The sequence below is a fragment of the Phacochoerus africanus genome, chromosome 7, assembly GCF_016906955.1.
Source record: "Phacochoerus africanus isolate WHEZ1 chromosome 7, ROS_Pafr_v1, whole genome shotgun sequence".
Lineage (NCBI taxonomy): Eukaryota > Metazoa > Chordata > Mammalia > Artiodactyla > Suidae > Phacochoerus > Phacochoerus africanus.
Window position 1 is genome coordinate 66,500,680 of NC_062550.1, and position 25,689 is coordinate 66,526,368.

Here is a 25,689-nt window from a genome sequence, read left to right on the forward strand (position 1 = left end):
GCACCCATGGCATATGAAGTTTCCAGGCCAGGGGTCAAATTTGAGCCACAGCTATGACCTACCCTACAGCTGTAACAACAGGGAACTTTAACCCACTGCGCCAAGTACTTATAAAAGCACTTTTTAAATTGCTTGCAAAGGGGTAGAACATCAAAACACAACAGATTCTTTTTTTCTCTCCAGCACCTTCACTTTCAAGTCCTGAATATCTAAAACATTTGTGTATGTTGGAGAGAATCTTCTTTATGTAGTCTATACACTGAAAGGAAAAATTTTCACATCAGAAGATAGTATAGACTGTACCTTGAGGAGTTCACTTGTGTCTCAGTGGGTTAAGGACCCAGAGTTGTCATTGAAGCAGCTTGTGTCACTGTGGTGGCATGGGTTCTACCCTGGCCCAGGAGCTTCCATATCCTGTGAGCATGATCAAAAAACAAAAGAACGTACATTGACTATTTTGTGTTGTTTTTATTAGATTTTGCAAACTCAATCCAATCTAATTTATACAATAGAATAAATATCCATGGATAATTCTGTTTTGGAAACCGGTTTGAAGGAATTGACTGATTGCTGCCCTTCTCTATTCTTTCCCACACTTCCTGGTCCTGTACGTTTCTCAACATGCAGCTTTCGTATATCTTTTTGGTGCTTGGCTCAAACTCATGTTCCATCATTGAAATGAGAGATGGGAAAACATTCTCATTCTGACTAAAAATGGCCAACAGAGACTCTTTTGACGAAACAAAGAACTCCAAAAGTCCCAGCTTCAATCAGATTTAGACTTCATTACTTAGACCAAAATTGTCCACATTTTTTTTTAATGTGGGAGAGAAATGTTATCTTGCATAAGTAACTTATTGAGTTTGCCTGATATATGCAGCCAAACCAATTCTAAAGACACAGCGATAGGGGGAAAACCCTTCTCTGCAGCTCTGATGAAGATTTCTGATATGGTCAGATTAAGATCTGCAGGGTAGATTTTACGGGAATGATAGTATCACATAGGCTTTGGAGTAAGGCTGACCATAAAAATGAATGAAGTTCTGAAGTCTGCTATAACATGTTTTCACCTATATGAGGTGTCTAGAATAGGAAAATTCATATAGATTAGCAGGGGTTAGATGGAAGGGAGAATGGTGAATGATCGCTTAATGATCATGGGAAGTTTCTTTTTGGGGTCATGAAAAGGTTTTGGAGACAGTAGTGATGTTTGCACAACATCGTGAATGCAGTTAATACCACTGGACTATGCCCTTAAAATGGTCAGAATAGGGTGGTTCAGTGGGTCAAGGATGTGACGTTATCACTGCTGTGGCTCAGGTAGCTGCTATGGCGAGGGTTCGATCCCTGGCCTGGGGAAATTTCACCATGCTGTGGGCATGGCATGTGAGAGATTTGGAGAAATGAATGTTTATAAAGGAAGCAGGTGAGAATAACCCATGACAATACAAGATAGAAAAGAGGATTTGTAGTAGAGGGGGTAGACCTGAGGACAGAGGAGCAAGGCTAGGACTGGGGTGTGGTCACGAGCAAGGCTCCTGTGAAGAGACTCCTTGCCAACCATATGAGAGCCATAATTAATCTGTTAATGCATAAAGGCTTTGGTAAAACCCACTGAACCTTTATAATTTGGTGTGATTGTCCTGGAGGAAAGTGAGAGATGGCATGGTTAAAGGGAAGTGAGGCTTGCCCCACATCAAATCCACCCCCTCCTAGATAAGTCTTAGAGGGTGAATTAGCATCTTTCCATCCCTGACTGGGGACCTACACGGAAGCAAAGAATTTGTAATTCATAGAATCGGTGACCTTGATCACAACTCAGGAGCTTAGGAGACACTGTTCCCACAACCAGCTTTCCTAGGCTTACCTGGATTGAAAGTGCTTAGCACAAGATAAGCATTCCTAACCGCATCCTAATCATTATAAGCATTCAAAATAATTCCAAGACTGAGATGGGAGCTATTTCAACGTCCTGTCAAGGAAAGCTGAGTTGCCAGCCCATCACTTTCAATTATATATTTACATGTTCAGTTACTTGATTCATGTCTCTTCCCCTTTTGAATTTAAGTTCAATAAGATTCTTATTGATTTTACTCAACATTGCTTCAGTGTCTACTACATGCCAACATAGTGCTAGGTACTTTTTCTCCATAAATTAAAAAAAAAAAAAAAAAAAAGACAAGCTGGAGTTCCCATCATGGCTCAGTGGTTAACAAATCCAACTAGAACCATGAGGTTTCGGGTTCGATTCCTGGACTCGCTCAGTGGTTTAAGGATCCGGCATTGCCGTAAGCTGTGGTGTAGGTCGAAGACATGTCTTGGATCCTGTGTTGCTGTGGCTGGGTGTGGGCCTGAGGCTACAGCTCTGATTAGACCCCTAGCCTGGAAACCTCCACATGCCATGGGTGCAGCCCTAGAAAAAAACAGAAAGACAGAAGAAAAAAAAAAAAAAGACCAAAAACCCCTCCTCTCGTGCACTCAATGAACATAGACAATAATAGTGTATTTTAAGTGATAAGTGCTAAAGAAATATAAATTGGGAAAAGCGAAAATAATGGTGTAATAGAGTTGAAACTTTTTTTATTTTATTTGTCTTTTTGTCTTTTCTAGGGCCTCACCCACGGTACATGGAGGTTCCCAGGCTAGGGGTCTAATCGGAGCTGTAGCCGCCGGCCTACGTCAGAGCCACAGCAACGCCAGATCTGAGCCGCATTTGCGACCTACACCACAGCTCACTGCAATGCCGGATCCTCAGCCCACTGAGCGAGGCCAGGGATCGAACCTACAACCGCATGTTTCCCAGTTGGATTTGTTTCCACTGTGCCACAACGGGAACTCCAACTACAACGAGTTTATGAGTAAAGATGTAAAATAAGGGATCAACTGTAACAATATCCAAGGGAAGAGCATTTCAGGCAGAGGAACCAGCATGTGCAAAGGCTGAGGCATGTTCTTTGCATGAGCAAAAAGACAGGTTAAGGCGGGGCAGGTGGTGGAGGGTCTTGTGAGCCATTGTAAGGATATTGGCAATTACTGAGAATGAGCCATGGAGAATTTTGACAGAAGAGCAACGCAATCCGAAACGTTTTGGAAGGACTACTTGGATAGCTGTGGGGAGAATAGACTAATTGAAGAAAGGTGGAAGGCAGCAGGAAGACCAGTTGAGAGGCTGAATACAATCATCCAGGTTGCATCGACCTGGAGGTTGTGAAAAATCCGTGTTCTGGATTTATTCTGAAAACAGAGTTAACGGGAGCTGGGCATGGGATTTAAAAAGGAAGAGAGCAATCAAGAAGACGGCCAGGTTGGCCTGAGTAATGAATGACATTGTCATTGAGACAGGGAACGTGACAAAGGAGGTGGTTATGGATTGGGAGTGAGAACAGGTACTAGACTTAGCCATGTTTAAGATGCCCATCAGACATCCCGATGGAGATGCTGAGGTGGAAGATAGATACTTGCCTTGAGTTCAAGGGAGAAGTCCAAGCTAGAACCACAGACTTGGGCATCAAAGGTACAGATGGTATTCAAAGCCTTGAGACAGGAAGAGAGAAGGGGACCGCTGTGGCTTTATGCACTATTGTATCCCCAGCACCTGGGAGAGTTCCTACTATCTAGTGGGTATTAATTTTTTATTGAATGAATAAATAGAATGCATATGGACTCAAATAGGAGGGAGAAACCTTTTTTTTTTTTTTTTTTCATTTTAGGACTGCTTGTGAAAGTTCCCAGGCTAGGAGTTGAATAGGAGCTGCAGGTGTCGGCCTACGCCGAAGCCATAGTAACGCCAGATCCGAACTGAATCTGTGACCTACATCACAGCTCACAGCAACAATGCCAGATCCTTTAACCCACTGAGCAAGTCTAGGGATCAAACCCACGTCGTCATGGTTACTAGTTGGATTCTTAACCCACTGAGCCACAACAGGAACTCTGAGAAGCAAAATCTTAATAGACCAGTTTGTATCAGGAAAGGAATAGCTATTTGAAAAGCTCAATCTGTTTTCCAAGTTCCATGCTATTTCTTAAATGCCAATTCCGTCTGATGAACTAATTATTATTATTATTTGTTTTTAAGGCCGGCACCCAAAGCATATGAAGTTCCCAGGCTAGGGATTGAATCAGAGCTGCAGCTGCTGGCCTATACCACAGCCACGGGAACACCAGATCCAAGCCGGATCTTGACCTACACCACAGCTCACGGCAACGCTAGATCCTTAACCCACTGGTCGGGGCCAGGGATCGAACCTATATCTCATGGGTACTATTTGGGCTGGCTTCCGCTGAGCCACAACAGGAACTCCTGAAATATTTTTCAAGTGTTTCAGATGCTGTTGCCTCTAAGTTCAAATTAATATATGGCTTTTGTGGAGATGACTTATCTGAAAGTTAATTTTTGGTGTCATCTGGTCTTCTGGCTGTTCTTGTAAAGCAATCAAAGAGGGGGGGGGAATCAATAGTTTGGAGGCGAAATCTCTGTCCTAAGTCCTATATAACTGAGTTTACTTGCTGAGCCACACAGCTAAAGATGTTAGCGCTGGTCTCTATTGAGACTCAGAGATACTGTGTAATTAAATGAGGGAATACATGCATTGGCTGATGGAACAAGATGCTCAGGAACTGAGCCAAGTTCCTGTCATGGCTCAGTGGTTAACGAATCCGAGTAGGAACCATGAGGTTGCGGGTTCGATCCCTGGCCTTGCTCAGTGGGTTAAGGATCCACCGTTGCTGTGAGCTGTGGTGTAGGTTGCAGACGCGGCTCGGATCCCACATTGCTGTGGCTCTGGCGTAGGCCGGTGGCTACAGCTCCAATTAGACCTCTAGCCTGGGAACCTCCACATGCCATGGGTGTGGCCCTAGAAAGGACAAAAAGCCAAAAAAAAAATTAAAATTAAAAAAGATGCTATTTAAATACTATTCCTATTATTATGATGATGCCTTTAAAATTAATCATTTTCACCATGATTACAAATTTCCAAACTCTCTGCTCCTCCTGTCTCCTGATCTTTATTACCTGTGGAGCATGAACTGAATTTTTAGAAAGGCAGCCCTAAAAGAACCCATACATGAAGCAGAGTGGCCCTCAACCGTTTTACCTATGCAACTCATGACAACCCCCGCCCATCTTCATTGGACCCAGACAGGAGGAGGAAGGCTGCTGGGGTCCCTGGTGGTGGTGATGCTACTGGGGGAGGAGCCCAAGGGGGCAAGTTCAAATTTGAATGTGTGGAGCCAATGCACTGTCAGAAGTCAGTGCAGCAGCAGTGGTGCTGGAGGCAAGTTTTCCTTGGCCTAAGAGTCTCAGGGAGCCAAGAAAGACACTCTGGAATCTACCATGGACAGGTAAAGCAGTCTGCTTGTGGGTGGGTGGCCTTTCTCTCAGAGCAAATCTGAGTAATGAGACGGCTAAACTCTCCCTTTCTTCCCTATCACTGTCTGACTCACAAGATTTGCTTGGTCAAGATGCACATTTATTTCTCTGGATCTGTCTCATCTTCTGTTCAGATCTTACATGCTTTCTGCCAAATTCTCTCTTTCTTAACTTTTATGCACCATATATGGACTTGTCACTCATTGATGGTAGTAATATTAACTAAGTAAATGTTAAGAGACTCAAATCATGAAAAGGTAAGAGCAATGCTATACTAAAAGCAGTAGTGGTAACTAATAATTCTGTAAACAGGAGTCCCTTGGTGGCTTAGGGGTTTACGGATCCGTTGTTGTCACTGCAGCGGCTCAGGTCACTGCTGTGGCATAGGTTCGATCCCTGGCTTGGGAACTTCCACAAGCTGCAGGCATGGCCAAAATAAATAAATTCTGTAAACATTCAACAAGAAAACCCATTGAAGAATAGCTTTCCAAGGGAGATTTTACTGAATAATTACACTCAGGAAATTATTTTTTTAAATGCCTATATTCAAAATTAATTGCTTGAAAGTCACTAGGACTGTGTCTGTTATGAGGAGATTAATTCACTCAAGCAACTTTTTTAATATTATAGGCCCAATTGTTAGGCAGTTAATGGCATTTTTACTATTTCCATTGTCTTTCAATTCCTTCAGACATAATTTCTTTAGTGTGTAGTCTGTATGATTTTCAAAATGTCTTCACATGAAGTTTATGACACATTATCATAGAACTTTTTTTCATAGAGCTTATTCCTGTTTTTATGATTACTGCGAATGCATGAAAATTTACATCTAATCCAAATACTTTATCTCAATTTCATTCTTTTACAAAGGATCTAAACCACGTGGCCAAGAATCTTAATGGTAGACTAAATGTTCTTTGGGAAAATTTTGAGGGCAAAAATGTCAAATGTCAGCTCTGTTCACAGTGAGATTTTGAAAATGAATCTCAGCTACAAGAGAGGAACAGGACTCAGTGGAGATGCTTGTAAATACTGAAATGCAAAGCAATGGTAAAAAGAGTCAAAATTCAGAGAAAGTCAGAGAAGGAGAAAAGATGATATTCAATAGGAGAGAATTATTTTCATTAAGGAAAAGCCTCTCTGCAGAGCCCAGTAGTGACGGCACACGGCAGGAGAGGCTGATTATTTTTAAAGCATCTGTCTCTGGTTTGCATTGCTGGGGATGCAGCCAGTGTTCTGCGTCAGGGAACACAGCTGTCCTAGCAGCTGTCAACCTGCGGACGTGAAAGACTCTCTCTGCTGAGTCCTTCGTACCCTGAAGAGAAACCACGAAGAGGACAGGGTGTAGAAACAGGTTCCTAGCCCGTTAGGGGCAAGTGATGAATCAGGAAAGTCATTTAACAGCTCCGCCGCCCCAACCCCGCCAAACGTTAATTGACAGGTGACCATGATGCAACTCACTCTGACTGGTAGCTTCTGATGGAAACAGAACTATTGTATTTTCATGTGAGGTAGGAGGTAGAAGGCCATCTGAATTCCTTAACCTAAGTCCTGTCCTTTCCTGTACTCCTGGACGTTTCCTCCTCCTCAAGATAACACCCCTCCCCCCCACCTGCAGTGCATGATCTAGTCCCCCCTCCCCACACCCACTTCCCATCCACACAGCCCAGGAAGGCAGGTTAAAAGTAGAAGGAAATTTTGAACCTATTTAAAACTGGGCCCCAAAGAGAATGTTTCTTCTTTTCTAAGCATTTATTATGTATTTGGTTTGTATGTAATATGCTGAGGGTGATTATATGTTAATTAACAATTAACAATTGTAATAGTAACGGTGGCAGTGCTATGGTGGTTACCATAGTAAATTACTATCACTTTAAAATAAAGTCAATTTGGAGTTCCTGCTGTGGCACAGTGGGATTGCTTGCATCTCTGCAGCACCAGGACACAAGTTCGATTCCTGGCCCCATACGGCGGGTTAAAGGAGCCAGCCCAGGTTGCAGCTGCGTCTTGGATCTGATCCCTTGCCTGGGAACTCCATATGCCCCAGGGCAGCCAAAAAAAGTAGTGTAAAATAAAGCGGCCCCCCCCTTTTTTTCACAGTTTTTAAATTTTTTTTTTTTTTTTTTGGCTATACCCATGGCATGTGGAAGTTCCCAGGCCAGGCCAGGTATAGAATCGGTGCCACAGCAGTGGCCCAAGCCACTACAGTGACAATGTCAGATCCTTTACCCACTGGGCCACAAGAGAACTCCAAGCCAATTTTTATTAGATTCTTGTTAGCATCCAAATCAGATTCTTGCCAAATATACATTTTTTATTTTAAAATAATGATTGACTAATTTTTTATAGTTTTATATACATAATGGATATGGGGCAATATGTCTAATTCTCTGCCTCAGGATTTAAAATGGATTCCAATAAGCTTCAAATTGCATTCAAGATATTCAAAGTGCAATAACTTTAAAAATATCTAGCCCTGGAATTCCTGTTGTGGCTCAGTGGTTAACGAAACCAACTAGGAACCATGAGTTTTCGGGTTCGATCCCTGGCCTCGCTCAGTGGGTTAAGGATCCAGCATTGCCATGAGCTGTGGTATAGGTCACAAGCTGTGGTGTAGGTTGCAGATGCGGGCTCGGATCCCACGTTGCTGTGGCTGTGGTATAGGCTGGCAATTCCAGCTCTGATTAGACCCCTAGGCTGGGAACCTCCATGTGCCATGGGAGCGGCCCAAAAAAGACAAAAAAAAAAAAAACCTCCAGCCCTTGCTTATTTAACAAAATATTAGAGCACTTGACTTTTAAATTCAGGGTCTATCTCATGTACTCCATTATTAAAACATCAATAATCAGCATATTGTCCATTATGTCTTTGGACTGGTACATGAATGTAGAAGCTTTATTCATTCACAAGAGTCCCAAAGTGGAAACAATCCAACTGTCCATCAACAGCTGAATGAATGTGCAGCACCCAGCCAATGGAATATTGCTTTGCAGTTACAAAAAAAAAAAAACCTCTCTTGATACACATACCACCATGAATGAATGTCAAAGTCATAACATGCTTAGTGAAAGAAGTCAGACACACACAAAGGAGGTCATAATGTCTGCTTTATATGAAATTCTAGGAAAGAAGCAGTAATTTATAGCTACAGAAAGCAGATCAGCGGTGGGCCTGGGAGGGAGGGAAAGAACGGACTGAAGAGGTGCATGAAGAAACTGGTGGGGAGGGGTGCGCTGAAAATGTTCTGAATCCTGATTGGGGTTTTGGATGTTTACATCTGCCAATATTCATAGAATTGTACATTTAAGTGGGTGAAGTATGTAAATTATACCTCAATGTTTAAAAAAAAATTTTTTTTTAAAGTTTCAATTCTCATGCCAGCAAACCGTATTCAAATTACTAAGTCATTGCTTTTACAAGTTCTCTGCACTTCTGCTCATTGTCACTAGATGGCAGAATTCTCTCCACCAGTTAGATAAGTGCACAGCGGGACAAAAACCAGGGACACTACCGGGCTTTGCTATTAACCACACTATAGCTTGGGTTATGCTCACAACCACAGAGAAACTTGTGTTAGCAGAGAGTATTTCCACAAATTCATCTCAAAGAAGCTGCTAGGAAACAGAGCACTCTGTCCCTGTGTGTGAACACAGCAAAATAATTATGTTATGTTGCAAAACTACACAAGAAATCAGCATAATCAAATCCTGTAAATTTATACCTATTAAAAGACCAGAAGGGAAAACTTAGGCATGTTAACAGTAGTTGTCACTAGATAGTATGTCTAATTATCATTAGTATTGGTATTCTAAGCTTTTAAATTCTTTCATATTTAAAAACTTCTGTCTACTTTTTTGGAGTAATTCAAGTTGACAGCCAAGTATTAATTTTCTACTTTTTTAAATTTGGCCTTGCCCAAGGCATGTGGAAGTTCACTGGCCAGGGATGGAAACTGCACCACAGCAGCAACCTGAGCCCCTGCAGTGACAACGCCAGATCCTTAACCTGAGGCCCCACAGGAGAACTCCCATGACTTTACATTTGACTCAAAAAATGACACTTCCTGACTCAAAATAGGAAGTCTAATTGAGGAGACAGATGTCAGCAATCAATTGATTACAAAGGCTGACTGCTTTGATGGGGTAAGCAGAGAACAACAGGAAATCACTGAAGGGTTTGGTTGCTGTTAATATTCGATTTTTGCCTAGAAATTTTGGGATAGTGACTGTGAGATACATCTTACCGGAAGAGCTGAAATTGTGGTTAGGCTTTAAAGGATGTAAAGGTTTTGCCCAGAGGGAAAAGGCAGGAAGCATTTGGTCAGGGGACATGCATCAGCAATGTCACTGGAAAGAAAAAAAGAGTGCAGCAGGGAACAGAGGGGGGAGGAGGGCTGCAGTGGTGGGGAAAAGAGAAAAAAAGTCCTAGGAAACTAGAAATGTAGATTGATACTGAAAAAGCTGGCCTAAATACCACGTTACAGAGTTTGGAGTTTATTCTGTGGGCAGAACCTAGGGGCTCTTGGGGAGTTCCCTGATGGTGCAGTGGGTTAAGGATCTGGGGTCATCACTGCTGTAGCATGGGTTCCATCCCTGGCTCCGGAACTTCTGCATTCCATAGCCATGGCCAAAAAAGAAAAAAAGAAAAAAAATCTTTATTTAAAAATAAAAATCTAAAAAAAAAGTTAGAAAAGAAATTAAAAAAAAAAAGTTGGGGGTTTTTGGCGTGGGAATGATAGTCTAGTCTCACACCTGGGTTTCTTGTGCGGTCCCTCTGGTACAGCATGGCCAATGTTATTTTGAAGGGACTGGAGAGATAAGAGGTTAGGCCAGTGGTAAAGATTAGGGCTTGGACTGAAACCGAAAACAGAGGGAAAAGAACAGGGACCAATCAGTAAATGCAGAGGATTAATTGAATATGAGGAGTGAAGAAGAAGCAGATGATCCCAAGCTTTGAACCTGGTTACCGAGGGTGGAAAGTCGGTGGGAGAAGAGAGGCAGGTCAGGATGGAGGGCAATTTGGGGATAAATACTGTTATGAGCATGTTTGAGGTACACATTGGACATTTAGCTAGAGATTGGAGGGGGAACCCAAGAAGATCAGTATGGGACGAGAGAACATGTTTGTAATTCCAAGTTATCAGCATCTAGAAGGTAGACTGTCCTGCCTATGGCTTTGAAGTTCTTGCTGTCTCTCGACTGGTCTTAAATATAAGCATGAAAGGGGGTTTATATTGGATTCAGTAAGTCTCAGGCATCATCCAGCAAAGAAGGCAAGAGCATCTTCTCTGATTTGGCCCAAGTATCAGATTTGTTAAAAAGCTGAAGAAAGCCTAAAAAATTAATTAATTAATTAATTAAAAAAAAGAAAAGAGTTCCCGTCATGGCGCAGTGGTTAACGAATCCGACTGGGAACCACGAGGTTGCGGATTCGATCCCTGGCCTCGCTCAGTGGGTTAAGGATCCGGCCTTGCCGTAAGATGTGGTGTGGGCCGCAGATGTGGCTCAGATCCCACGTTGCTGTGGCTCTGGCGTAGGCCGGTGGCTATGGCTCCGACTGGACCCCTAGCCTGGGAATCTCCATATGCTGTGGAAGCGGCCCTAGAAAAGGCAAAAAGACAAAAAAATAAAATAAAATTAAATTAAATTAAATTAAATTAAAAGAAAGCAAGCCTGCTGTGATGGGTGGATCAGCTGAGCTCCTGCACACACTTCCTCCTTCCTCTCACCCACAGCCTCCTGATGAAGCAGAGGCAGTTCCTCTACCAATTCAAAAACGTGCGCTGGGCCAAGGGCCGCCACGAGACCTACTTGTGCTATGTGGTGAAGCGGCGGGATAGTGCCACCTCCTTCTCACTGGACTTCGGGCACCTTCGAAACAAGGTATCAATTAAAATTTCCTTCCCAGGCCGTTCAAAGCTAAACTCAAGGCACTTTTAGAGCCTCCTGCTTATGGTCCTACTTTCAGCCTGTTCATTGGTCTCCACTAGACTCCTGAAACCTTTTTCACATGTCCATGCAAGCACAACAGTTTTGCCTCAAAGGGTGTCATCAATGCCAGATCCTTAACGCACTGGACCTAATGCAACTCCTCAGGTTGAATTTTAAATGTGAAAAACAAATTGAGTATTTAGCAATTTTACAAACTAGGGAAAAGGAGGTCTCTTGTGGCACAATGGGTTAAGGAGCCAGTGTTGCCACGGCAGTGGTTTGGTTTCCCAGGGGATACAAGTTGTGTTTACACCATATGGTAGTCCTTGAAGTGTACAAGAGCATTATATCTAAACCCCCCCAAAAGTACAAATCTTAATTTTAAAAGTTTATTGCTCAGAATTGCTATCTGAGCCTTCAGGAGTAACATCAAAGATCACTGACCACAAAAAAAAAAAAAAAAAAAATCACTGACCACAAAGATCACCCTAACAAATATAAAAGTTTGAAATTTGCAAGAGACACAATGTGAGCAAACGCTGTTGGAAAACATGACACGGAGAGACTTGCTCCAGGCAGGCTTGCCACACACCTTCAAAACCTGCAAAATCCAATACAGCCAAGCACAGTAAAATAAGACCTGCCTGTATTTCATTGCTCTTAGACCATAGCAGCCAGCACCTCTTGTAGGCCTCATCGAAATCTATGCCCTAACCCCAAATTTCCTGACCTCCAGCTAGTGAGGTCAACAGGCACTTCCAAGCAATTTTCCTTCCCCTCCAAAGAAGGAAAAGTAACTTCACAAACGCAAATGAAAGCCCTGTGATAGCATGATGCTGTTTCTTTCATCCACTCAACTCATTCCATCCTCCCCATTCCACAGCAAATCCATAGGCTTTCCCCTTCCTAGGGCAAAGAGTTTGAGGTCACCACTTAGCACTGCACCCTTTCCGGAAGTTGCTTAACCTTTCTGACACCTGCAGGACAAAACTGCAGACACTCCAAAATAAAATGTCACAGAGGGAGGGTCCCACATTAATGACCGTAAAAGCAACCAGCACGCCAGTCAACATGAAGGCTCAGTGGACCCTCTCTGAGCCTTCCACTCTCTGTGCAGTCCGGGTGCCACGTGGAATTGCTCTTCCTTCGTTACATCTCCGACTGGGACCTGGACCCGGGCCGGTGCTATCGTGTCACCTGGTTCACGTCTTGGAGCCCCTGCTACGACTGTGCACGTCACGTGGCAAACTTCCTCAGAGGGAACCCCAACCTGAGTCTGAGGATCTTCACCGCGCGCCTCTACTTCTGCGACGGCTACAAGGCGGAGCCTGAGGGGCTTCGGCGGCTGCACCGCGCGGGGGTCCAAATCGCCATCATGACCTTCAAAGGTGTGCGGGGATCCCCTCCACCCAGCTCAGCCAGGCGGGGCTTGCCATTGAGAGTGGGAAGAGCCAGAGGGGAAATTCACGGGGGCAGAATCCTATGGGTGTTACTAGTTTGCCTTTGGAGTCAAAAATGATCAGCTAAGAGTTCCTGTCGTGGCGCAGTGGTTAACAAATCCGACTAGGAACCTAGAGGTTGTGGGTTCGATTCCTGGCCTTGCTTAGTGGGTTAGGGATCCGGCGTTGCCTTGAGCTGTGGTGTAGGTGGCAGACGTGGCTCGGATCCCGCGTTGCTGTGGCTCTGGCGTGGGCCGGCGGCTACAGCTCCGATTAGACCCCTAGTCTGGGAACCTCCATATGCCACGGGAAGCAGCCCTAGAAAAGGCAAAAAGACCAAAAAAAAAAAAAAATCAGCTAGAATTGGAGGAAAAGAATCAATGACTTGGACCCGAGGCTTTGGGGGAAATGAGAATTGAGGGGGCCGGGTTTTTCTCTCTTTCCTCTTGACTTGAGTGAGATCTGAGCCACCTTCTACCCCCTTCCCCGGCCCTTTTTTTTTTTGAAGATTACTTTTATTGCTGGAATACTTTTGTGGAAAATCGCGAAAGAAGTTTCAAAGCCTGGGAGGGGCTGCATGAAAATTCGGTTCGTCTGACCAGACAGCTTCGTCGCATTCTTTTGGTAAGGGACTTTCCTGCTTCTCACTTTCTTTCTCTCCCAAAGTCATCTTTTCCTACAGCGACTTCTATTGTTTCCTATATTCCCTGCATTTTCCTCTGTGCATATGTGTCTATTTATCACTTTTTCCTATGATGAAAACTTTCTCTTTTTTGTTGTCATTTCTCCTGTAATTGAGTTTGCTCTTCTGTTATTTCACAGTTCAGAGCCCTCTGCTAAGATTCCCTTTCCTTCCTTCCCCTCTTTTTCCTCACTCACATCTTCTTAGACTTCTCAGGATCCGTTTCTCCTGTAAAATTCCTTCTTCCTACTTCCTCTCCCTCTCAACTTACTTTCTTTAAAAATGTTACCAACGTCACCCACTCTTTCTCCACAGCCCCTGTATGAAGTTGATGACTTACGAGATGCGTTTCGTACGTTGGGACTTTGATACCAGCCTCCACATACAAAGAAATATCTCTGAAGATAGTGGGTAAAAAGCTATCCTTCAAGAACAGTCCTTCAAGAATTCTGTTTTTCTTCAACTCTCTTTCTTTTGAGTTTAGGGAAAAAAGTATTCATATATGACTTTAAGAAACGTCTTGAAAATAGGCAACGAACACAGGCCCACCAGGGTAATGCCAGTGTTGGTGCAGTTTTTAGTGCAACATCGCACCCTACTGGGAGATGTCAGAACTGCAGGTCCTTGGAGCACCTAAGTGTCAACATTAAGCAGAGAGGAAGCAGAAGGTAAATGCTTCAAGAGCAGGGTGAAAGGATCAAATTTTTATAACCAATATCCTTCATTATTAGATTCTGAGTTTTCCATGGTGTTAATGATAGATTTTTTCTGCTCTTTTCCTTTGGCGTTCATTTGCAAGCGAACAAGCTTCTGTCAGGCTGTGCTCTATAGAACTTTCTAAGGAGAGAACCTGGGTGATGATAAACCCTGAGCCATCTCTTCAGAGCATTAATATCCAAGCATGTGCTGTATGTCTTAATTGTCTGAAGCATGTTTTTCAGGTTTGTACATAAGAGAATTTGTTTTCTTGGTATGAAATGCACATGGTCACCTTCAGGCTCTTTATAATAAAGGATCTTAAAATGAATGAAGACCTTCTAAAAGTGAATTGATGCCTCAAGTAACAAATGTGCAAACAGATCTTTTGACAGTAAGTTTTGAAAGCACACATTTCCCATAAAACTAGTGAACTCCCCGAAGGGAGTTGCTTGAAAGCTAAGAAAAATCTATTCTCTTTGGTGGGTTTTTGAACCTCAGTAAGGCCAGCCAGGTTAAGGTTTTCCCTTTTGTATGTATGCATTGCTTCTCTCAAAGAAATGTAAGAGGCTGTGATTAAAAAAAAAAAAAAAAAAGAATATTTGGAAAGGATGACCATTCTAAGGAAAGTGTTTTATCCAGCAAAATAGCAGAGTGAGCCAAACGGCGGAGAGCAGTTGTCTGTCCCTAACAACTCCCCTGGACTGTGAGAAAAATATCAGAATAACCATATATCACTGTGCAGTTATCACCTAGCAACCCTTGCAAGGCAGATAAACAAATCCACAGGAAAATTTGAACTCCTAATTGTATTATTCTACTCTTACTGTATGTATATAGTTTCTGAAAGTTAATTATTAAAAATCCTTGTTCATGTATTACTCATTCATATTGTATATTGTGCTACGTAATATCTAATCTTTTTTTTATCATTCTTTCCCTTTCCGATATATTGAAATGGATTCCTAATGTCTTACCTTTGAAACATTTTGAATGTTTATACCTTTAGAAATGCTTCTAATAGCAAGCACGTGATTCTGTCGTGGTCTAGTATTGTAATAAAATTGCTATAAAACCATTCTCCTGATTTTTAGTAAATTTTTCCCACAGCAGATTTGATTCTGGCTCATTTCAATCAACTGAATAAATGATAAATAATTTTGGAGATAAAATGCCAAATTAAAGTATCCCCAATGATTTTTAAAGTTAAATTACAGGAGTGCCCTTTGTGGTACAGTAGGTTAAGGCTGTGATGTTGTCACTGCAGCTACTCAGGTTGTGCCTATGGTGCAGGTTCGCGCCCTATCCCAGGAACTTTCACATGCTGCTGCTGCAGCCAAAAAAAAAAAAAAGTTTAAATTACAAAGTCAGTATGGGAGTTCCCGCTGTGGAACAATAGGTTAAGAATCTGACTGCAGTGGCTTGGGTTAATCCCTGGCCCCAGAATTTCTTCTATATGCTGTGGGTGCAACCATAAAAATAATAATAATTTTTTAAAAAATCTTGAGTTCCCATCGTGGCCCAGCAGTTAACGAATCTGACTAGTATCCTTGAGGACGCAGGTTTGATCCTTGGCCTCGCTCAGTGGGTTAAGGATCTGGCATTGCCGTAAGCTGTGGTGTAGGTCGCAGATGTGGCTCAGATCTGGCGTTGCTGTGGCTGTGACGTAGGCCAGCAGCTACAGCTCCAATTCTACCCCTAGCCTGGGAACCTCCATATGCCACAGATGCAGCCCTAAAAAGAACGCCCCACAGATGCAGCCCTAAAAAGAAAATGAAAAATCCAACAACAAAGTCAATATGATAGAACAGACTTCAGAGTCCAGAAATAAGCCCATGTGTCAATGTTCAACTGATTTCTGACAAGGATGCCAGGACCATTCAAAGGGACAAAGAACAGTGTTTTCAACAGATGATGCTAGGTCAACTTGAACTTATATGCAAAATAATGAATGTGAACCTCTTCCACACAACAGTTAATTCAAAATGTATCAAATACCTAAATCTAAGAACCCAGCCCTAAGTAGTACCTGCTTAAGTCTGGTCTTTCAAACTCAGGGAAGGCCTAAGATACGAAAACATTTTTCAAGAAACAAGAAATGGGGGACACAGAGGGGCTTTTGTACCCAGAAGAGTCCTTTTCAATCTTCCCTTTTCTTTAATTAAGACTCAATCCTAAGGGGAATGGGGGTGGGACAAGAAAGGGAATAAAATTTTTGACAGAGAGGTTAATCATAAATTCAGCAGGGGAATTCTTTTGGGGGGATTCAGATTTCAAACTCACAGAATGGGGGAAAAATACTTATAAATATTTTATCTGATGAGTTGAGTATCCAGAATATACAAAAGATTCTAAAGACCACCTAACTTAACAATGGCCAAGAGATTCAAATACATTTCTCCAAAGAACATTTACAAATGGCTAGTAAGTACATAGATTCTCAACATTCTTAGTGATTAGGGAAATGCAAATCAAAATCACAATGAGACACTAAACGATTATTGGTGAGAATGTGGAGAAATTAAAACAGTCATGTGTTAGCTGGTGGAAATGTAAAACTGTATTATGAAAAACAATTCGATGATTCCTCAAAAGCCAATTCATTTTGGCTCAGTGGTAAAGAACCAGACTAGTATCTGAGGACATAGTTTTGATCCCTGGCCCCACTCGATGGGTTAAAGATCCAGCTTCGCTGTGAGCTGCAATGTAAGTTGCAGATGAAGCTCGGATCTGGCTGAGCTCTGGCATAGGCTGGCAGCTGCAGCTTCAGATTTGACCCTTAGTCTAGGAACTTTCATATGCCAAGGATGCAGCCTTGAAAAGAAAACACACACATACGCATGCATGCGCACACGTCCTCTAAGACACAGCACTTTCACTCCTTGGCATAATATCCAAGAAGATTAACATATGTTCAAACAAAACTTTGTACATGACTACTCTAGCAGTTTTTATAGTAGCCAAAAAGTGGAAACACCCAAATGTCCATCAGCTGATCCATGGATTAATGAAGGGGTATATCCATAGAATGGTATTTTACTTGGTTATAAAAAGGGAGTACTGATACATCCTACAACATAGATAAACCTTAGAAACAATGTGAAAGAAGCCAGATGCAAAAGACCAACTATCCTACATTTCCATTGATATGAAAATGCCCAAAATTGTTAAATCTAGAGTTCTGGTTTCATGCAACAGTGGGCAAGGTATTGGAACTTTGTAAAGCTTTAATTTCCCATCTGTGAAATGGGCATATCAAGGTCAATTCTTCATATATTTTTGGTATTTAATTGGAAGATTATACAAACCTGGTCCTAGAGCACTGCCGTCCTATTTATAAGGTGGAAACCTAGAAACCACACTTGACTTCACTGTCTGCCCCCGTATCCGGTCCTATAGACTTGGTGTGCTAAATTATCTCTTGAATTTACTTTTCTCTATGCTCCACTAGCACTTTAGTTGGAGGGCAAGGGGCAGCTCCTGACAGTTGAGAACTGGCCTGGTACACATAACCGGGCCATATCATTTTCTTGTTGGACATAAACAGTCTCATAGAAAACAAAACAAAAAAAAACCTAAAGAACGCCAACCTCAGACAAGATTACTCTAAGACCACCATGCACTATTTGTCGGAGACACCCACAAAAATACCAAACACCCCATCTCTTGGCTTGAATGGCTGCTACTTTTTTACCAGTTACAGCTCTTCCCCAAAGGCTTAGTGTCAACAATCATAGGATTAACCGACTCCCTCACAATGTCAATCTAAAGCAAACCTCCATTTCCTTAGATCCTTCTCCAATAAATTACCAAACCAAAGTCTATAATTGAACTAGTAGCTGTGGAGCGTCTCGGTAAGAGAAACACTCTCTTACAGAGAAACTTCGCTGGTGCCCCATGACGGGTGTTTCCCCGTCGGGGCAAGAGTCATCAGTCTTACTTGTCCAACTGTAGGTGTGTTCTTCCTGGTCTTTGGCTGGAGGCCATTGACATACCTTAGTTGGAGCTATTCACATCTCTTGTATAGTCTATTGCAAGCATTATGGTATTTACCAATTCTTATTACATTATATTGAGTTTCTGAGGATGATGTTTTTTGTTTTTTTTTTTATGAGAAATAAATGCTGAACCTGTTCAAGAAAATTGGGGAATTTAATCACAGAAGATGTCATATACAGTGTGTTACAATTTATATAAAGGTTCAATTCACTAAAGACACAAATTTAAATAACTATTTTTTTTTCTTTAAGTTTGTGTTCCCGCTATATAACACAGGGAACTATATCTAGTCACCTGTGATTGAACATGATGGAGGATAATGTGAGAAAAGGAATATATATATATGACTGGGTCACTTTACCATACGGTAGAAATTGACAGAACACTGTAAATCAACTACAATGAAAAAATTAAAAATCTTTTTTTTTTTTTTAATCTTTTTGCCATTTCTAGGGCCTCTCCCGCAGCATATGGAGGTTCCCAGGCTAGGGGTCTAATTGGAGCTGTAGCCACCAACCTGCGCCACAGCCACAGCAACATGGGATCTGAGCTGCGACTGTGACCCACACCACAGCTCACGGCAACGCTGGATCCTTAACCCACTGAGCAAGGCCAGGGATCAAACCCGGAACCTCAGGTTTCCTAGTTGGATTCATTAACCACTAAGCCACGACGGGAACTTCAAAAAAATAAAGTTTGTGTTATGTGATTTGTGTTAAATGACACAAATTATTTTGTATTAAATAAGAGTGATCCCTTTCACATGTTCTTTAACATTAGAGCAACTCGAAACAGAGATTAAATTTAAAACAAATTTGGGAGTTCCCGTCGTGGCTTTGTCAGTGGTTAACGAATCCAACTAGCAACCATGAGGTTGCGGGTTCAATCCCTGGCCTTCTCAGTGGGTTAAGGATCTGGCGTTGCCATGAGCTGTGGTGTAGGTAACAGACGTGGCTCGGATCCCGAGTTGCTGTGGCTCTGCCACAAGCCGGTGGCTACAGCTCTGATTAGACCCCTAGCCTGGGAACCTCCATATGCCACGGGGGGTGGGGGGGGCCTGGAAAAGGCAAAAAGCCAAAAAAATAAAAAAATAAAAAGCAAATTTGATTACACTAATTTCAACATTTTAAGTTATACCACCCAAACTGCTTTATAGGGAAGATTTGCAAACAAACATAATAAATTAAACCTATAACAGGGCAAAACAAATGTTATATTTCCACCTCAATACTGTTAACAGGCTTAATCTAATTCCTTTAAACCTTTCAGCTTAAAATGCCAATATCTACTGCAGGATTCTTTACATTACATTTGAATGCATATTATCTTGAACTACAGCTAAAGGTATTAATGTAACTGGTTTGATCAACTTCATCATCTATGATTCAAACCCAGACTTCCAAGTTTAGTATTTAATCTATTTAAAGATTTTAAAATTTAGTATCTAAGATGAGCTCAAAATTAAGGACCATAATGTAGATGCTTGCCCAGAGATTTAGAGATCCAGACCAGACATGGAATCTGAGAACTACATGAAATCCAGGCTTTTTCTAGGTCATTCTTATTCTAAGTTGATTTGTTATCAGATTCCCCAAGGACTCTTAGCAACTAAATTTTAGTCACCTGATATGGGTAGATGGAATCTGGCAACCCAGGTTGCAGCTAACTTCCTTCTCTACCGATTGGATTAGTTTTGACCACAATTCCAAGGTGGAACTGGAATTGGAACCACTGGCTACAAGGGAACTCCCCAAGGTCATTCTTATGTGACTATGTGGGAAGTTAAATAACAATACAAATACTATGCAGCTTGAAAAAGTTGCAAGTCACTATTATGACGTGTTAATAGTAATGTATTAGATTTCTAGAACTAGAATGATGCCTCTGTGATGAAAAAATCCTCTGGGGGTTCCTGTTGTGCCTCAGTGGGTTACAACCTGACTAGCATCCGTGAGGATGCAACCAGGGATCAAACTCACATCCTCATGGATACTAGCCCTATTCCTTTCTGCTGAACCACAACAGGAACTCCCCAGACTATTTCATATATACATTACCTTTAATCCAGCATTCCATTTCTAGGAATCTCATCTAAAGAAATCTCTCACACGTGTACCCAAGATTACATATATAAGCATAGTCATTCCAACACTGCAGTAAAGAAAGTCCACAGTAGAATGATAAATATATTACAAAACCGCCATTCTTAGTAAAAGTACGCGACAATTTTAAAAGATTGATTTAAAGCTGCGTATGTAGAGACATAATACAAAAATATCCAAATCATATTGCTAAGAGAGAAAGTTCTATAAAACACTTACATACAGCTTAATTTCATATGTACTTTAATGCGTATATATAGGTTACAGACGTTTCTTAAAATCTGCATGTACATAAAGGTATATATGTATACACATATGCTTAACCAAAGGCTGAAATGATAAAATCCAAACTATCAGCTGTGGTTATTTCCAGGAAGAAAAACTGAATGGGAAGAAAAAAGTGGGGGTGAAAGGAACCCTAAAAATTTTTTTGTTTTTTGGTTTTTTTTTTCACTCTACAAAAAAATAAAAGTGTCATTTGTAACTTTTAAAGAATATTGAAGAAGAAAAAAATAACATTTAAAAATTAGGACTCAATAGGAATTCACTATTTTTCTATTCTCCAGTGTTTACTGACATATAGAATATGCCACTGCTTTTAAGTTGAGAAGGTTCTAGTAAAACAAGTCTTGCACATAGATCCCACGTGGCTAAAAGTTTTCCTTCAATTACCATTGATTTCTGAAACACTTGGAGTGTTGGACAATGCGCAGGAAAGGGAATCTAGTCAGGGTTTACCTAGAGAAAGAGAACCAGCAAGAGACATACATAATACATTAAGGAATTGAGGAATTAACTCACGTGGCTGAAGCTCTGGGCAGAGTCCAGAATCTGCCTACAGGCTGGGAGGACTGGGAGGAAGAATTCTGGGCAGACTTCTGTCCTCTGGTGAAATATCTTCAGAGAAGCCTCTCAGTTCTCTCCTTAAATCCTTAAAACAACTTAATGAGGCCCGCCCAGATTATGTAAAATACTTAGAATAAATGGATTATTGACTATAAATGCAATCTACAAGATACTCCAGTTTGAGTAACTGGAGCCTCACAAAACTGATACATAAAACCCATGTTGCAGCGTGTCTACATGAAAAGCAAAACCAAACAAAAAACCCAAAGTAAAAAAGAACACATTACAGAGAGCTGATGTTTTTTTGAGCTCAGACTAGATGCTTGTCACAGTACTAGCCGTATTACACGTTTTAGCCTGCCCAGCTAACCTAGAGATGGATTTAAACTTAGGTATTTGAGATTCTATACTTGCCTTAGTGTAGCTTATTTAGTTACAGATAATGGAAACCAACTCAATTTACTCATAAAAAAGGGGATTTATTTTACAGTCACACTCAGACAACAAATAGAAAAGTGCCATGGTTTTTCACTAGTGACTATGAGGGTTCCAGTGAGTGGATACTTCTGTCTCTTTTTCAGGGACCACATGGCCTCTGTCTTGCTCAGCATCTCCTTCTTCTCCCTTATTAGCTGTCTTCCTCTTTTTTTTATTGTCGGCGCTTGCAGTATCTGGAAGTGGCTGGATCAGGGATGGAACCTGTACCACGGCAGCTACAATATGGGATCCTTAAGCCACTGAGCCACCAGGGAACTCCGGCTGTCTTCCTCTTTTCAAATTTCCTTCTCCGTGATAACTTAACACATCATAGATACTCTTACTCCTATCTTCTCCACTTTTTATTCTTTTTTTTTTTTTTTGCTTTTGCTTTCAGGGCCACACTCTGGGCATATGGAAGTTTCCAGGCTAGGGATCAAATCAGAGCTAGGACCACAAGCCTACGCTACAGTCTACGCTACAGCCCAACACCAGATCTGAGGTGAGTCTGTGACTTATACCACAGCTCACAGCAACACCAGATCCCTGACCCACTGAGCAAAGCCAGGGATCGAACCTGCATCCTCATAGATTCTAGTCGGGTTCATTTCCACTCTACCACAATGGGAACTCCTCTACTTTTGATTCTTAATCATTATGGCTCATTGGCTTTTTTTTACTACATATATTTTGTGGCCACACCCACAGCATATGGAGGTTCCCAGACTGGGGGTCCAATGGGAGGTGTAGCAGTGTCTTCGACCTACATGGCAACACTGGATCCTTAACCCACTAGGCAAGGCCAGGGATCAAACCTTCATCTTCACGGATACTAGCCAGATTCATTTCCTCTGAGCTGCGACGGGAACTTCTCATTGGCTTTTTTTTTTTTTAATTTCCCAAAGAGGAACAATTTAATTGCCCCAAATAATCTTTTGGGCCATTCAAAGTATGTACAGCAGAAATTATCACAGCCTTGTAAATTAACTATAGTTCAATAAAACTTAAATAGTAATAAGTGCAAACAGCAAACAAAACAAAAAAAAGTATGTTACTACTCAAGTATTGTCAGTAGGGATTAGAAATGAGAGGTGTTGAGTAGTTTATAAAAACTTAATTTGAAAAAGTCGGAGTTCCCATCATGGCGCAGCGGTTAACAAATCCGACTAGGAACCATGAGGTTGCAGGTTCGATCCCCGGCCTTGCTCAGTGGGTTAAAGATCCGGTGTTGCCGTGAGCTGTGGTGTAGGTTGCAGACGCTGCTTGGATCCTGCATTGCTGTGGCTGTGGCATAGACCAGCGGCTATGGCTCCAATTAGACCCCCTAGCCTGGGAACCTCCATATGCCTCGGTCACAGCCCAAGAAAAGGCAATAAGACAAAAAAAAAAAAGAAAAAAGAAAGAAAGGAAGGAAGGAAGAAAGAAAGAAAAGGTCCAGACCAGGAGTTCCTATTGTGGCTCAGCAAAAACAAACCCGCTAGTATCCATGAGGATGCAGTTCTATCCCTAGCCCCATTCAGTGGGTTAAGGATCCAGTGTTGCTGTGGCTGTGGTGTAGGCTGGAGGCTACAGCTCCGATTCGACCCCTAGCCTGGGAATTTCCATATGCCGCAGGTATGGCCCTCAAATTAAAACACACACACAAACTTCACAGAATCTAATTACATGTCCTGGTAACTGCAACTGGTTTGGCTGGCCATAGCCCCCTCAAGCAGAGGGAAGGAGTCATTTCTTTCTGTATCACGTGTCTTTTGATCCCTGTTCACATTTCATCCAACACTCGTTTTGGTGTTGGTGCTACAAAGTCAATGAGAAACAGTCTTTCACCTTATGCTCCCGTGGCATATATAGGTTCGCAGGCTAGGGGACTAATCGGAGCTGTAGTCACTGGCCTTCACCAGAGCCACAGCAACATGGGATCCGAGCCTCGTCTGCGACCCACACCACAGCTCACAGCAACGCCAGAGCCTTAACCCACTGAGCAAGGCCAGGGATAGAACCTGCAACCTCATGGTTCCTAGTCGGATTCGTTAACCACTGCGCCACGACGGGAACGCCTGATTGAGCATCTGAAATTGGGCTATAGGTCAAGCTCCACGATGGACCTTTAATTCTACTGACATTGCTCACAACCAGGCTCTAACTCCTCTTGCCTCGGAGGCTACAGAGAGTAAATATTTGCTGGAGCAGGGAGGGAAAGCTGTGCCTTCTGGCTCTAAGATCTGTGAGCATAAAAAACATTTCCCGAGCTTCTGTCTCCTGGGGTGGCTATATTTGACTGATCATCTCATAAAAGAATAGAAAAGAGAAAAACAGAAAAACAGAATATGAAGTTCTCCTGTGGCTCAACCACTTAAGGATCCAGCCTTGTCAACGCTATGGTTCTGGTTATAGCTGTGTCGAGGGGGCTGACCCTTGGGCTGGGAACTTCCACATGCCAAGGGTGCGGCCAAAAAAGAAACAGAACAAAACACCCCACACCTGCCCCAGAAAAGACTGCTTCAGACCTATAGGTCTTAGGATGGTCCCTAGATATTTCCTTGATTTTATCTTATGCCCGCTCCTTCCCCAAGCCCATGCCTGTAGTTGGTGAATTTGAGAAAGCTTTTACCCCTCACCCAAGTCATATACTAATTAAGACACTGGTGTTGTCTTTAAACCTTGAGAAGGTCCTTCACTTTATGAAAGATAACTGGTAAAATCAGTACAGGCAGGACAGGCCGACCCGCATTTGCCTCCCAGAAAGCAAGAGATAAGTTTCCCAAGTGAAAAGAGCCCTCCCTGTGCCGGGGTAGAAGGCTTCCTTGTCACCAGAGACAGGGAATTTAGGGCCAAGAAGGCATATAAACAGACCTCATTCCTTCTTCACCTATTTACTCTGCCAAGCCGAACCCCTTTAATCTTGTCAATTCTTTAAAAAAGTATTGTTTGTCTAACCGGTATAGAAGAGTTCCTGCTGTGCCCAACAGGATCAGCAGTGTCTCTGCAGCCCCAGATTTGATGCCCTCCACCCCACCCCCACCCCCCCACACACACATACACATCCAGCACCGTAGGTTAAGGCTACAGAGTTGCCACAGTTGCAGCTCCGATCCGATCCCTGGCCCGGGAACTCCCTATGCCAAGGGGCAGCCAAAAAGGAAAAAAATAGGAGTTCCCGTCGTGGCGCAGTGGTTAACGAATCCGACTAGGAACCATGAGGTTGAGGGTTCGATCCCTGGCTTTGCTCAGTGGGTTAAGGATCCGGCCTTGCCATGAGCTGTGGTGTAGGTTGCAGAAGCGGCTCGGATCCCGCATTGCTGTTTCTCTGGCATAGACCGGTGGCTATAGCTTTGATTCGAACCCTAACCTGGGAACCTCCATATGCCACGGGAAGCAGCCCTAGAAAAGGCCAAAAAAAAGGAAAAAGGAAATAAATTTTAAAAATTAAAAAATAAAAAAGGTATAAAAGTGTCCTGCTTTGGTCACTTTTCTGAGTCTCACGTTTCTATGGGGCTCCTGTGTCTACACAATTAAAATGGTTTTTCTCCTGTTACTTTGTCTTGTGTCAATTTAATTTCTACACCAGCCACAGAACCCAGAAGGAAAGAAGGAAAAATGTTTCCAGCCTTATATAGTTTTATTATTTCCCTAGAAAACTAAATTGCCATGATATGCATGAAGTTGAAGGCTGGTGCAAAGGAAGCTGACAAACCAGAATCTCTGTATTTCAACACTCCTTTATTATTCCTTTTTTTTTTTTTTTTTGTCTTGCCTTTTCTAGGGCTGCTTCCTTGGCACATGGAGATTCCCAGGCCAGGGGTCTAATCGGAGCTGTAGCAACTGGCCTACACCAGAGCCACACCAATGCAGGATCCAAGCCGAGTCTGCAACCTACACCACAGCTCATGGCAACCCTGGATCCTTAACCCACTGAGCAAGGCCAGGGATCGAACCTGCAACCTCATGGTTCCTAGTCGGATTCGTTAACCACTGAGCCACGATGGGAACTCCACCTTTATTATTCTTTATGCATTTGGTTTTTTGGGAGGGGGGAGGATGCCTTGGGGCAATATATAAAACTTTAATGAGTTCCCATTGTGGCTCAGCAGTTAATGAACCCGACCAGTATCCATGAAGATTTGGGTCCGATCCCTGACCTTGCTCA

The 25,689-nt window shown here is 42.4% G+C and overlaps 1 protein-coding gene across 1 annotated transcript; it reads left to right on the forward strand.

Moving 5' to 3' along the window:
* The first annotated feature begins 5,223 nt into the window (after positions 1-5,223).
* AICDA (activation induced cytidine deaminase) lies at positions 5,224-15,158 on the forward strand. The gene is made up of 5 exons (XM_047788573.1): positions 5,224-5,343; positions 11,106-11,253; positions 12,419-12,689; positions 13,249-13,364; positions 13,738-15,158. Exons 1-5 carry the CDS (start codon positions 5,336-5,338, stop codon positions 13,789-13,791), a joined length of 597 nt encoding a protein of 198 aa, XP_047644529.1. The 5' UTR covers positions 5,224-5,335; the 3' UTR covers positions 13,792-15,158.
* The last annotated feature ends 10,531 nt before the right edge of the window (positions 15,159-25,689 follow it).

Coding starts and splice junctions, on each gene's coding strand:
- AICDA (XM_047788573.1), top strand. Junction 12,690..13,248: donor CGCCATCATGACCTTCAAAG/GTGTGCGGGGAT, acceptor TTTTTTTTGAAG/ATTACTTTTATTGCTGGAAT. Junction 13,365..13,737: donor AGCTTCGTCGCATTCTTTTG/GTAAGGGACTTT, acceptor CTTTCTCCACAG/CCCCTGTATGAAGTTGATGA.